The following is a 15,423-nucleotide window of genomic DNA, read 5'->3' on the forward strand; positions in this document are numbered from 1 at the left end:
AATGAAAAAAGGAAACAGCACACCGAAAACTTTTAGTAAATTGATAATAATCCATTATAATCGATTATAGTTAATTAATTTTCTTTTTTTTGAAAATAAGTTGAAAATAATCGATTATAATTGAATAAATTTGGATATTTTAACCTAAAAAAAATAGTATTATCATAATCTAATTTTGATCGAATAAAACCAAATCTTTTGGTTCTTTTTTTGAGACTGACAATGAAACCTCAATATGATCTATTATTATCCATGAAACTTCAGTGCGGGATAAACAAACATAGCTTTTTCTACGTATAGCTAAATAGCTTCTACTTCAAAAACCGGGGTTTGAAACTTTTATGAAGGCTTTCTGTCAAATTTAGACTTCTCTTGCTATTTGAAAACAACTAAAAAATCAGTTATATGTCATACCGATGATTTTTTTTGGGTGAATAATTGCGTCTGGACTACGTTATGCGCCAAAAAAGTTTCCTTTATGCATGCAAATTTTTTCTGGAAATTTTTGTTTGAGTCTAAAAACAACCTTGCGGCAGTTATAAAAGAAAGAAAAATTATAAAAGTGCTGGCTTCCTGGTTTTCTTATGATAAAATGCTTATCTTACAATTTCAATATATGAAAAAATGTTTATCCTACAATTTCCGTTTATGAAAAAATGTTTATCCTACAATTTCCTTTATGAAAAAATGTTTATCCTACAATTTCTATATATGAAAAAAACGCTTATCCTAGAGTTTTTTTTAACAATTTTTTGAGTCTATGAAACTGTAGGAAATTGTAGGATAAGCATTTTATCATATATGGAAATTATAGGATAAGCATTTTCGGTCAACCCACGCTAAGATGCAGTTGAAAATTGAAGCAAGATTTAAGGGGTTTGAGCGGTTTTTTTAGACAATTACGCTCAAAAGTTTGCTTCCAAATGAGCGGTTTGAGCGGATTTTGTACGGTTTATCTAAAAAAAACACCGCAAGTTTTGAACGGTTTTGAGCGCTTTATCTAAAAAAAAAAAACACTCAAAAACCGCGCAAGATTTGAACGGTTTTGAGCGGTTTATCTAAAAAAAACACTCAAAAACCGCGCAAAATTTGAATGGTTTTGAGCGGTTTATCTAAAAAAACCGCTCAAAAACCGTGCAAGATTTGAGCGGTTTTTGAGCGGTTTTTACAGGTAAACCGCTCAAATCTTGCGCGGTTTTTGAGCGTTTTTTTAGATAAACCGTTCAAAAACCGCTCAAACCGCTCATTTTGAAGCAAGATTTTGAGCGTAATTGTCTGAAAAAACAGCTCAAACCGCTCAAATCTTGCTTCAAATTAGGTGAAAAATCTCGACTCGGGTGGTACCAAGCAGGTGTCAGGAGTTGGTTTTCAACAGTATTCTATCTTAGATTTCATGGCAGGGTTGCTGGATGGCCCCTGGCAGGAATTCCATGGTTGCCCTGGACTATTTAAGTTCCCGGAGGAAGTCCAAGAATTTCCCTTGCAAGGCAACACGAGCAATCAAGATAGCTCAGGTACCATTCAAAAACTTAGATAAAAGAGTAACCTAAATTGACTTAAGATTCATGAAAAAAACGGGAATCGAAAAAAAATAACTGAAATTTACCTTCTTCGCTGAGAATTTGTTTGAGGCGCTGCAGTTTACTTGGACTGATCAGGAAATCATCTTTTCTGTCTAACATTTTTTTTGCTTGCGTCAGTCGATCGATTCCTTTTTGATAATGTAGTCGTTTTTCTGTTGTTTGTTTCGCTTCGCCCTTTTTTTTATCTCCTATTTTGTTTTTTGCCTTGTTAAATCTTTCAATTTTTTCCTCTACTTGTTCAAATGTTTTTTCTATTTCTTCCAGCAGGCTCTGACAATGTATATGGTCAGGACATCGGCCCTTTTCTTCCAATCTCAATCTGTTTTCAACGTCGATCTGATTGTACGGAGGACCGCATATGACATGACCGCAATCCAATTTCAGTGGGAATTCGGGATAACCAGAACAACTTTTTACAGAGCAGTTTTGTACGGCAGACTTGCGAGATTTGCTTTTGCCGCTCATGGTCGCAGTTTAACAAATTATTTGTGATTATAACTAACGTTGAGTTTTGACAGCAGAGTAAACTTAATTTTAGTGCATATGTTTTTTTTCAAATGCTTGATAAAAAGTGTGAAGTGTGTAGAATACTGAGGCTTACATGACTAGTTTGTTTAATTGGTTATCTATTTTCAAGCCGGTTTAGTTTTGCATTTTTCTAATCAATTTTGAGTCAAAGTATATTTGAATCGTCACAGCTTTTGATTGAATTTAAATTTGATTTTTGAGCTTTGAGCTTAACCAGTTATAACCTTTTTAATATACATAAATGGTTATTTTACGCGCAACGTTAAAGAATGGTTTCATCTGAAATTTTTTAATGAAATGTTTTATTTTCGAGAATGTTTGTTGAATATTGGTATGCTCGCTAATCTCCAAAAAACTGTTCCAAATCCGTAAATTAGTAAGAGATATTTCTCGGCAAATAACTCGGTCAATAAAATAATTTCGGCATTTTTCTATTGATCAGAACATCATATAACATTTTTTTCATCTGTCCGTTTTTGGTACAAAACGGCGCAAGCTAGCCACAAGAACCGGTCGGTAATGTCCTTGAGACAAATTGCTCTTTTTGGCGGTCAACCTTAATCAAGGCTGAACCGAATTAGAACCAAAAAACAGTAAAAAACGGTCAAATGGGGCTATAGCCCCTCGGGTCTACATGTTTTAAGGTCTGCATATGGGGGGACTCGAACCCGGTTGACCGGCGTGAGAGACTTGTCTCTAGGCCGCTCGGCCAACTGTGCTTATTGTTGTTACATTTTAGTTCAGTTTTATATGCATCTATACTCTACATTCTATACTCTACATTTGCATTGCAACATCCTCCCCCCCTGAAGAAGGAAGAACCGGAGCGAGCTTAACGGTCGGCCGCGTGACTTCACGGGTTGCGGTCCTGACAAGGGCGGATCGGGCGCAACCGTCCTGTCCGTAGTTTAGCTTGACGATTCGGGCGAGAGGGTAGTACCCACGCGGACTATCGGGCTCAATCACCCACACGAGATCGCCTGTTTTAAGAGTGAAGTCAGAATGAGTGTGCCACTTGACACGCTTATTCAGCGAGGGCACATATTCTCGAAGCCAACGAGACCAAATCGCGTTAGCATATGACTGCGCTCGCACGTACCTTTTCTTGTGATCGAAGTGCTCCCCGGGTAAAAGCGAAGGAAAGCTTGTGGCATGTTGTCCAAGCAAAAAATGGTTTGGGGTTAACGCTTCTAACTCACGTGAATCGGTACTAACGGGAGTGATTGGCCTTGAATTCAAAGCCTGTTCAACTAAGCAGAGTGTTGTTCCTAACACCTCTTCAGTGACTCGCCTACTGCCTAGGATATCGTACAGCACGCGCTTCACGCTTCGGACGAGGCGTTCCAAGGAGCCGCCATGATGGGGTGCGCCTGGCGGGTTAAATTTCCAAGTAACACCTTTGTGTGCAAAAATGGTCGGAGCCATGCTATTCCAGCTCTTGATGCAGGCAAGTAATTCCTTTTCCGCACCAACGAAGTTCGTGCCATTATCCGACCAGATTGTGTTTGGCGTACCACGGCGCACAACGAACCGTTCAATGCCCATGACACACGAACTGGTGTCCAGAGACGGTACAATCTCAAGGTGTACAGCCCTGTTTGTGAGGCAAGTAAAAAGAAATCCCCATCTTTTTTCCGTGCTTCTGCGAACCGGAACGTAAAGCGGTCCAAAGTAATCCACACCCGTATGATTGAAGGGTGGTTGCTTGTATCCGAGACGTTCGACCGGTAAATCGGACATAATTGGCTGGATGGTGCTTGCTTTGCGTTTACGGCCTGTAACACATTGATTTTCGATAGACCGCAGTAGTCGACGCAACCCAAGTATTGCATATTTCATATTTAAAACGGAGCGCATGTAATCTAATCCTTGATGAAAATGCTTATGGTGGAGGCTGCGGGCCAACAAACGAACTAAGGTATGTCAGGCGTCGAGTATTATTGGGTGCTTAGTATCAAACTCGGTATTCACTAAGCGCACAATCCGTCCGGTGGAACGAATGATACCAGCGGGACCGATAAATGGCGAGTATGTGGCAATTTTACTACTATTCTTAATAGGTTTGCCAGCGGTGAGTGCTGTTAACTCAACGGGAAAGGATTCCATCTGAGCAAGATGAATCAGTTTGCTTTCTGCAATATCAAGTTCAGTAGGGTCGGTGATTCGTAAGTCTTTACCACGAAAATGCTTATGTGAAGGCAACACCCTCAACATAAAAGCGACTACTCGTTTATATCTTGTAAAGGAACTGAACCTTTCCCAATTGAACCCGTGTTCGGGATGTTTGATTGATGTGACATCGGTGACGAAGGAAGATGATGTCTCCAAGCAATTATCAACATCACAAGAAGGACCCTTCAAACGAAATTTATTGGTTACACGTTCGTCGGGTATAAACGGCCAATCAGTAGTCCTGAGAATGCTCGGACCAATAACCCAGCTGCTATCCTTGAGGGCTTCCGAAGAAATCCCCCGCGTACCGGTATCAGCTGGATTATCGCCGCTCAGAACATGGTGCCACTCATCAATAGTGGTCGACTCGAGGATTTCGCCGACACGATTAGCGACGAATACAGGTAATTTTTCAGTGGAGTTTAGCCACTGCAAAACTGTTGTACTATCTGTCCACATAAAGACATGATTAATAGAGACGGTAAGGGCGGTCAGTATATCATCTTTTAGTCGTGTGGCGAGCAGAGCAGCTTGAAGCTCTAGCTTCGGTATAGATAGCGCTTTCATGGGCGCAACGCGAGCTTTACCAAAGATGAAGGATATTTGAGTTTTATGCGAGCTCGCGAGTCGCGCACGCAAAAATCCAACAGCACAGAAAACGTCCTGCGAGCTATCACCGAACATGTGGAGCTCAATTTGATCAACAGGCTCTGTGAAGTAACAACGGGGAATAGTCAATTGCCCTAAGAGAGGGAGACCGGAGTGCCACTCGAGAAACTTATCTCTTATGTCTTCTGGCAATTCGTCGTCCCAACTTTGACCACTGATTTTCCAAATATCTTTCAGTAAAAGGCGGGCCCTAACTGTGTATGGAGCTACTAACCCAACAGGGTCAAACACAGAAGAGACGAAACTCAAGACGGTTCGTTGAGTTATTGCTTTATCGAGAGGACAATCCACGCCTCTGCTAACAACCAATGTGTCTTTCACATGGTCCCACTTAAGACCTAAGACGTGTGATGATTGTTCGGCACCGTTACATATTTCCTTGATGGGTGAAGATGAGGTTTCGGATTCCTCGGGGTTCATTGCTGAAGTGATTTCATCAGCATTACTGACAAATTTAGTCAAATTAAATCCTCCCATTTTTAGTAAGGAAACCAAATCGCGACAAGTTTTAATTGCTTGGGTAACGTTCTCGAATGAATCCAAGTAATCGTCCATGTAAAATTTTTCATTTACGACTGAGGCGGCCTCAGGGTATGTGGACATATTATCAGTTGCTGTTTTTTGCAACGCGAAATTGGCGCACGTAGGCGAATCCCGTGCGCCGAATATATGGCGAGTGTACTGATGAACTACCACATCGGAAGTGGTATCCTCCCGCCACAAAAAACGGAGCGAAATTTGATCGCGGGCAAGGACTCCTACCTGGAGGAACATACCCTCTATATCCGCGGAGACGGCGTACTTATGTTGACGGAATCGCAAAAGCACAAAAATTAAATTTTGGAGTAGGTCAGAACCCACCAATAAGGACTTATTTAAGGATGTGCCGTGAAACTTAGAAGCCCCATTAAGGACTCGGCGCACCTTACCCGGCTTATTCGGATTTACGACGGGATGGTGCGGAAGATACCACTCGCGATCGGAACGCTTACGTGGATCATGCGGTTCGACGGTAACGACATAGCCTTTCCTAATGTCCTCTCTAATTGTTTCTGCGTATCTTTCGCGCAGCTCAGGGTCTTTACTTAACCTTCTCTCCAATGATTTAAATTGGGCGAGTGACGAGTAATAATTGTTTGGTAGACTGACATTACTATCAATCCAAAGCATAGGCACAATGTATCTTTCGCCATTGTGAACGGTTTCAGAATTGAGGATGGATAAAGCATGTTTATCCGCGGCGGAACGGGCATCGACTTGTTTGAAAGCACCATACGATTCCAACTCGTACCAGGATTTTATCTGGTCGGTCAGAGAAGAATCTTCAACAACACACTTGAAACACGAAGAAGTAGAATTACCGGACGGCGGCAACGGACCACTTAAGACCCAACCTATCGGTAGGCGAACGGAACACGGTGAGTTTTTATCATCTCCCAAGATGAACTCAATGGGTCTAACGGCGTGGTAGTTGTCTTGTCCGATAATAACTTCAACGTCCTCATAAGTATATTGAATGGGCTTAATAGGTGCTAATTGTGGATATTTATTCTGCAAATCAGCAATATTGATTAATTCGGAATCAATCCGAATACTGTCTTTAACATATGCACAGAGAGAAAATACGAAATCACTATTATTCGGCTCGGAGGAAACTGTAAACTTGACCCTCTGAGTCTCAACAACGGTGGTCGAATTGAAACCACTAATTGACAAGTTAACGGGCTCCCCTACTAAGCCGAGACGGTGTACGAGTGACGAAGACACCCAGGAGTGAGTCGATGCACTATCACAAAGAACCAACGTCAGGAGACTGGTTACATCCGAGGATACACCAAGTGTTGCAATTGGCAACAACCCTTTAGAAGATTCAATGTCAAGTACATCACTAACAGCGGCATGGGTGGAAGTGTTTGTATTCTCCTTGGATTTGTTTGTTCCAGCCTTATTCGAGACATTTGAATTTTCCTTCCGAAAAAATATTCTTTCGGCTCCATGGAGCAAGACATTATGTGTGCTATCACACTCTGGCTTCGGGCACTTTTTTGCTCTAGAACATTGCCGGAAACTATGATTGCCATTGAGGCAAGCGAAGCAAAGTTTCTGTTCAGCTACGTATTTTGCTCGCTGAGTAGCATTCTTTTCCTTAAAAACAGCACAATTCCACAATGCATGACTACCCTTACACAAAACGCACGGCGGAAACTTAGACTTATCCTGAGACTTATCCTGAGCCTTACTAGTTACCTGGCTATTGGCTGCAAAAACTTTGGTGGTTATTGGTTTAACCGGTTCTTCGTTTTTTGCCTTAGAGCTGAGTAAACGTAATCTTTCATGCCCCTCGGCCTTTTCTTTCAACCAGTTGTTAAAGTCTAAGAGTGTTGGTCGCTGCCAATTATGTCTAACAGTATGCATTGACCAAGCCTCCTTGAGGTTAGGCGGAAGTTTACTAACAGCTTGGTTTAACAGGTTAACACTCTTTAGATCATCGTTGAAAGACAATGATTTGAAAACTGCTACGAGGCCAGATATGGCAGAGGAGAAACTAATGACATTTTCCGAATTGTGCATCTTAAGTGGAGGAAAAGTATTCAGCTTATCAAGATGCGCACCAACAATGGCATGTGGTTGCCCAAACTTCCGTTGCAAGGTGGCCAGTGCATCCTTGTACATAACGCCACTATAACTAAACTCCGCAATTGCGGTTTTTGCTTTGCCTGTGACGAGCGTTTTTAAGTATGTCAATTTCGTATCATCGGTGAGAACAGCGGAATCAACGGTGGACTTAAAGTGACCAAACCATTCGTGCCAGTTTAACGGGTTGCCGTCAAACTGGGCTAACTTCCATTCAGGAAGATGATCTTTGCGGCTATGCATCAATAATTCCGCCAATTCACGAGCGGAGAGAGGTCGATCCGATGAACAACCTTGGTTCGGATAAGCGGGAGACGGTGCGTAGTCTTCGTTGACTGGCTGATAACCAGTATTAGTTTGATTGACGAAATACGGAACATGTTGTGGATGAACTGGGGGAGTATTAAAATACACAGTCCCACCACTAGTATAAGGAGCGGCGGTGTTACACGATGGGACAACAGTTGTCACATTAGAAAAAATGTTTCCAGCATTACAAGACTGAGCAGGCGTGACGATTGGAGTTGTAGCTGCCAATCGCCATAAGTTTGCATCACTTGTGTAGTAATCGTTGATATTAGGTGACACAGTATGCGGAACAAAGGGAAGATTATGTTGCGTCTGGACTGGCGCAGCATGGCAATTAGGTGCCGAAAAACAAACCGGCGTTGGGTTTACTCCAGAAGATGAGAAGCCACCGCCAGCAAATGCAGGCGACAAAGAAACAAAACCAGAACCGGGTTGGGCCGGTAACATTGGGACAGGTAATGATTCCGGTTGCGCGATGGCAAAACTACCATTAGTTATGTTTGAACTCATGGTCTGTAAAGGAACAGCAGACGGTGGTGACACGTGTGCACTAGAATGCATATTGTTAACTGGGAATGGAACAGAGGCTGGAAATGAAACAGAAGCTTGCAATGGCAAACGGCTTGCACTGCCAAATTGAGGCATAGCCCGATGTCCATAACTATGGATTCCAGGGTCACTCAATGCTGTGTGCTCATGGTTATGACTATTACTGGTGTGAATTGCATGAGCAAGGAGGGCGGAAGTCGTCGGTCCTGACGAAATGGGTACATGAGTGAAGGCCTGCAAACCTGGCGCACTAGCAACGTCGGGAGGTGCCTGTGAACTAACAGAGTCTACCCAATCATTAGTTCGATCGGTTGCTACCTTTGAAATAGGTTGACTTACTCCTGTTAAGTTACTTTCCGCTACCTTCTCGCTAACCTCAGATGAACTGTCCTCAAGTTCAAACGCTTTCAATTCCATTTCAATTAGTTGCTTTTTATGATTTTCAGCCAATTGCTCTAGTTCCAGCTGACTTTGTTCGAACTTAAGACGGTTCTCTTGCTCTTTAAGTCTTAAAGATACTTGATACTGCCTTTCCAGCTCCTCATGGCGTCGTTTTACTAAAGCTAACTCATGCCGTTTCTCACTTGATGACATAGTGCGAACAGTCGACGTATGACGAGTGGAAGCAGATTTATCAGACTTATGTGAGTCAAGCTTTCTACTATCCTTAGACTTATTAGAGACCTTAGACCTGTTTTCAGATACTCGTGCTGCTGAATCACTTGTTTTGTGCGAGTGTGAGGATGTCTCAGACCTAGTTTGTTGTAAAGATCCCTTGCTCCCTGTAATGCCGGCTGCTGGAAATGACGAAGGTTCAAGGCTCATCTTGTAACTCTGAGTTTCGTGCATTACTTTATCGTTCATTTCGGTTACTTTCTTAAGCCAAAGGTCTTGCTGAGCAATAATTTTTTCAGGATTTTCCGTTTTTCCCGCTAACCTAATTAATTGCTCATTGACGTCAACAGCTTTTTCCAACGCAATTTTACATTTGTAAACAGCATTATCAATTTTTGTAGTGCGACTATTATTCTCAATGTACTCAAGTAATAATGAGTGACCTTTAAGCAGCTCATTTTCTAGATTTAGACGGGTTCGAATAACTTGCGTATCTTACTTTGGAATTTTTCGTCCATGTTTTTTACAAATTGACAATATTCTACGGATGCTCACTTATAGAAAACAATCAATAAAATGAGATACTGTCTTGGTACGTAATCAAATTTGCATTAGTAAATCAACATTAGCTTACAAGACGGGGAAACTTGACATCTCAAAGCTTCTACCTGAAGCCTATTTCTTATAGCTTTCCGAGCTTTGAGGGGTAAGCGGTTTCGCTTCTTACGTGTCTTAAGGATTTTAAGATTAGCGCTATAACGCCTTAGAAGGAGGAGAGTCTTTAACTCAAGGGAAGGAGGCTGGTGAAGCTCTTTGTACTTCTCAATTAGTACCTGGTCCTTAGCCTTACGCTTAGAGATAAAGTCTTTAACGACGTTGAGAATTAGAATACCTGTTGAACCTAAACTTTCCTCTATATCCTCGGTTCCGTTCCGTCTACAGTATACGATCGCACAAATGTTTGTCCTATACCTTAATAACAAATTGACAAGTTGCTCACTACTCAGCTTGCGGTTATTGTTGCTGCGGTGCCTACTTATCGAGTTATTAATGGCGTCGTGCCAAATTACAAGGTCGTTACGGTGCGACAAGTAGTGATGAAGGTAGTACTGTATCGTTTTCTGAGAGTCCCTAGCGTTAAAGTTCAAACTTAAACCTGGCTTCGTAAAGCAAGTATCTTTGACGCGCTTCTGGGACGGAGCGGGAAGTTTTCGGAGCGCGTGATCCAAAGAACTAGCTCCTAGAATGTATACCATACACTTAGGGGACCTATGCGACGGCTTCGTTACGCTTAAGTACCAATGGGGTTGGGAAATTAAGTAGGTCGGTTGAACTCCAACAACACACACGGAGTAAACCTGAGGATGAAAGAATTCAACTTAACTCACTTAATATCACCGTACCTGACCACTTAACTTTACTGTCACGCAACGAAGTCAATAATCGGAAGGGCTGAAACGGCTTTGTTTTACTCGAAGCGAACTGGCTTTTAGTTTCACCAATGGTGGGTGGGGGATCAGGCAAATTGGTTAAGTTCCAACAACACACGCGGAAGTAACCTGAGGATGAAAAAACTCAACTTAATTTGCCTGATATTTTGCTACCAGACCACTTAACATAAGGTTGGTTTCATCTTACAGCACATTTTCGCAGAATTCTGGAGACGTTTTGAGGATTTTTTGTTAATTTTTTTTACTTTTTTCACAAAATTTTTCAGTAAATTTTGGTCAGCAGGTTCGAGTCATAAACCAATCCAAAAAACTAGTCCAGTACCTCTTGTCTATGTTCCGATTTCACTGATTAATATTCCGTTCACATATATCCAAAAAATTTTGGTATCGAGAAAAAATGTCAAGTCAGTTTGTCTATGTACCGACTGTAAGATATTTCAGTTCAACGGAACTGTCCAAAAATTTTGGGTATTGAGAAAAATTACCGGGGGCTAGCTTGCGGAAAAATTTCTCAAGATGTATGACAGCGTATAAAATTTTATAGCACAATATGAGAGTTTTAAAAGTTTGTCGAGTCTTACAGTTTTGAAGATTGGGCGGTCACCGGTCTTACACGACACAGACGCTCTCTGCAATCCGCAAGAGACCCTCTGCAATCCGCAACAGACACTCTGCAATCTGCAACCGACACTCTGCAATCTGCCACAGACACTCTGCAATCCGCAACAGATGCTCTGCAATCCGCCACAGACACTCTGCAATCTGCAACCGACACTCTGCAATCCGCTACAGACACTCTGCAATCCGCAACAGATGCTGTGCAATCCGCCACAGACCCTCTGCAATCTGCAACCGACACTCTGCAATCCGCTACAGACACTCTGCAATCCGCAACAGATGCTGTGCAATCCGCTACAGACCCTCTTCAAGCCGCAACAGATGAATTCCGACCGACAGCACTCTGTTTGAGCCACCTGCTTTCGTACAACTCTGGGGATTCTGCCAACTACACTCGTGTCGGGAAAACTGTCCGAGAAACAAATTGAAAGGGAACTATCATCGATCTCGTGTCCCTTGTGGGGCGCCAAAATATGCTCGCTAATCTCCAAAAAACTGTTCCAAATCCGTAAATTAGTAAGAGATATTTCTCGGCAAATAACTCGGTCAATAAAATAATTTCGGCATTTTTCTATTGATCAGAACATCATATAACATTTTTTTCATCTGTCCGTTTTTGGTACAAAACGGCGCAAGCTAGCCACAAGAACCGGTCGGTAATGTCCTTGAGACAAATTGCTCTTTTTGGCGGTCAACCTTAATCAAGGCTGAACCGAATTAGAACCAAAAAACAGTAAAAAACGGTCAAATGGGGCTATAGCCCCTCGGGTCTACATGTTTTAAGGTCTGCATATGGGGGGACTCGAACCCGGTTGACCGGCGTGAGAGACTTGTCTCTAGGCCGCTCGGCCAACTGTGCTTATTGTTGTTACATTTTAGTTCAGTTTTATATGCATCTATACTCTACATTCTATACTCTACATTTGCATTGCAACAATTGGAGCATTGACCGATTTGAGGAACAAAACTTTTTACACCGCAATTGTTTGGGCTTTTTGCTATTGTTTGGATTCCATAGGCATTGCTGTTGAATTCAATCAAAAGTTCACAGATTGAGGGAATTCTATAAATTATCGAATTAATGATGATTACCAGGCGCATTAAATCGGAGCGAAAACTTGAAAATATAGAGAAACTCAGAGACCAAATAAAATTAATTGAAAATAAAGTTATGAAACTTAGAGAAAAGTTCTGAACCGTTTTGCTTTACCCGCATTGGAGTTCCATGAATAAAAATCGATTATAATTGAGTTTCCATGTCAGTTTCTAAAGTGAAAACAAATCAATTTTAATTAAAAAAAGGATTATAATATTACTATTTTTCGAGGCAACAAAATCCTTTTTTCATCAATTATAACAGATTTTTTTTCAAATTTGCGGACACTGACAATGAAACTAAATTATAATCGATTTTTTTCCACTTTACTGTGATAAAGAATTTCAACAAACATGAAGTCTTTTCAACGTTTTAAGCTAAAGTTGGTTACGTTGGTTACTTGTAGTTCAATTTTTTTTTTCTGCCTAACTTTGATATTTTCGTTACTTTTTATGTTACTCAGAAACTGAATTTTGTTCCTTTCAATAATTTTGTTAAATTATTGGAAATATTGGGTGGGTGGGGGTTAAAGTTGGAGGTGGAATAATCCGTCCTCCATTAGCCCCACCCCTAGCGTTTGCCCATTTACCATCCCCCCCCCCCTATTTGTTGAATATTGTCTTCAAACAAATTTCGTGGCATTTCAACTAGCCTTCTTTGAATGAAGTTTTTAGTACCATCCGACGCCCTAATTGGCTATTTTGGGACAATTAATTGTTTCGTTATTTTCTTCCATTCAATCCGGGTCTGATGTTGTTCAAATTTGATTTGAGGCAAGCTGCTTGGGCTCTGTCCTCTGTTTTCCCACGTTTCCAGTCTTTTTGATATAGTTGTCTTATGTGTTTATGGCTATAGTTTATAGTGATTTTCTACTTGTTATAAAATCCATTATGATGCATTTTAAAAAGCTAAACAAGGAAAGTGAAAAAAATCCATTTTATTGTGATTTTCTACTTTTTTTCATAATCCATTATAATAGATTTCAAATGAATTATAATGCATTATAGTTTTGCAGAAAAAATGGATTAAAATCCATTTTTAGTCCACTTTTGATGTCTGAGCGTAACATGGGAATCGATTAAATTTTCAACTTTTTAGACAACGAAAATCCATTATAATCGATTTGTTTTCACTGTTCTTAAAAGCGGGTAGATTGCACTGACAATCGAGTTTTGTCAGTTGAAGCAGACCAGCAAATAAGTTGTTATACCCACGGAAAGTAAGTATTTCGCAGACTATGGTCTGAGACATAAGCTATGATTAGTAGAGATAAGAAGACAGAGGCTCATAAACAGCTATTGAAGATGGCATAAGTATTAATAGGTACTTAATTGGATCAGACATCTATATAGTTATCTTACGTATGGTTAAGCATTAAGTTAAAGTTAAAGTTTAACCTTTTAGTTTGGATTAGTTCTTTTTGGATATCCGATAAATCAGTACGAATAACTTTCCCCCATTTTTAGATTTGATGCTGTCATCATGTGTCGTCTTTCTTCTCCGCTTGACTAAGCTATTTTATGAGTGTTGTTTGTTCGTTTTCGCGACTAATTGCCTGCCTTCATTAGTTCCGGCTTTATAGTTTGCATATGCGTTCAGTGTGATTGATTTCCTGATCGTTTTTGCTCGAACTTGAGTTTCATATTCTCTCTCGAGTTTTCAGTGGGCAATATGGACTGTAGAATGTTCATCGCAGCATTGAATTTTCGGCAATGATATGGTTGTGGGAGTTCGATCAATAACATATCTCGAACTAATAGCTCTCTGCGACGGGGAATGTGGCGGTGTGGTCCGTGTGGCTTTTTCGCGGCTGAGTGTTTTGCTCACTGTGGGTGTTTCTTTATTGCATAGTGATGTGTTTTCCTTATGCGGCTGGGGGATTTCAGTGGTGTTGTCCTTACGAAGTCTTTCTGGGGTATCTTGGGTTGCATTGATTTCAATACACTCGATATCGGCCGATGACCCTCGGTCGTCCATCTGTGGGTTATTCGGTTGGCATTTGTGTTTTCAGGTTGAATTTGGATGTCAAGTAGAGCGATGTTGCATACGATGTTTTCGATTTCGGTGGTGGCGTCGTCGATTTGATTAACCGGAATCGCATTTCCGAATTCATTGGCGAGTGCCCTACATCTGGTTCGTGTAGACCGTCAGCAATCCGATGCTATGGTGTCTTTTGGCATGCATTTCATTGCAACTCTTTTTTGCTGCTCGTTTTTCTGGCGATGTGTTTACCGAGTCGTCAGAAGTCAATGAAATGAATGTGTCACCGTGTAACTGAAATAAGGAATTGTCTCGCCGTGGGATCTTTTCCGGACTGCCTTTACTACTTTGGGCGGATGTGTTCTGACTTATCTTTTGTTCATTTTTTCCCTTTTGGCGGGTTTTGCCTTTTTTGACATCGACGTCTTCGGTTTGAAGATCCATTGTGGTCCTAATGCTTTTCATTTTAGCGGCTGGCGTATGACTTCTTCTATTTTGTTTGGCGGTGGGCTTTTTGGGCTTGTTGAGTTGACGGTTTTGCTAAGGTCTTGGCTGGGGCTGAAGTAGTGACTGTCTTCGGTTTTATGTTGATTGCTCGATCCTGTAGTCTGTCGTTTGCTTTTCTGTACAGCGGCTGAAACACGTGTTTTTGCCCTTTGTAAATGCCTATAAGCAGCAAAACCTTTTATATGTGGCGCTATATATTTTGCGTAGACTGTAGGATCCGGTACGAAAGCTAAGCCGTCTCGTCTAAATAACCGCGGTTGTAGGCCTTCTACCCGAATCCAGGCAGTGTGAGAAGAGTAGTTAACGATTGAACTGTTCTCGATTGTATTAAACTGTGCACCGAACACCACGAGATTTTTTGGGTTTTCCGGCTATTGTACCTGATTTAGCCACTTGTCCAATACATTTCCCCAGTTATGGGTCAACAGTAATTTGGGGTCCCTTAAAGCGATCTTTTGAGAAAACTTAAGGTGCTCTCTCTAGTCTTAATTGTTCTTGCGCGGTGAGCCAAAGTAATGGTTTCCTTGTGCTTATAATAGGAAAGTCGTTTTTTGGATTATCGGCAACTAAGGATCGCTTAATTTTTACTATATCATATGGCATGTTTTTTAGTAGGAGATGAGCACATATTGGAAACTTTTGCATTAGTATCAGATCGAATTCTTCGTCCGATACGAATCGCGAAATAAGAACTTTGGCCGATACGAATCGC

The 15,423-nt window shown here is 41.2% G+C and overlaps 1 protein-coding gene across 1 annotated transcript in view; it reads right to left on the reverse strand.

The window, feature by feature from the left end:
- LOC134855535 (uncharacterized) overlaps nucleotides 1-1,682 on the reverse strand; it is a 28,761-nt gene extending 27,079 nt beyond the window's left edge. Inside the window, exon 1 of the mRNA XM_063872078.1 lies at nucleotides 1,607-1,682. Coding sequence (XP_063728148.1) covers nucleotides 1,607-1,682 — 76 coding nt within the window. The remainder of the gene's footprint in view (nucleotides 1-1,606) is intronic.
- Nucleotides 1,683-15,423: the final 13,741 nt, after the last annotated feature.

Source organism: Symsagittifera roscoffensis, chromosome 10 (genome assembly GCF_963678635.1).
Source record: "Symsagittifera roscoffensis chromosome 10, txSymRosc1.1, whole genome shotgun sequence".
In the NCBI taxonomy this organism is placed as follows: Eukaryota; Metazoa; Xenacoelomorpha; order Acoela; family Convolutidae; genus Symsagittifera; species Symsagittifera roscoffensis.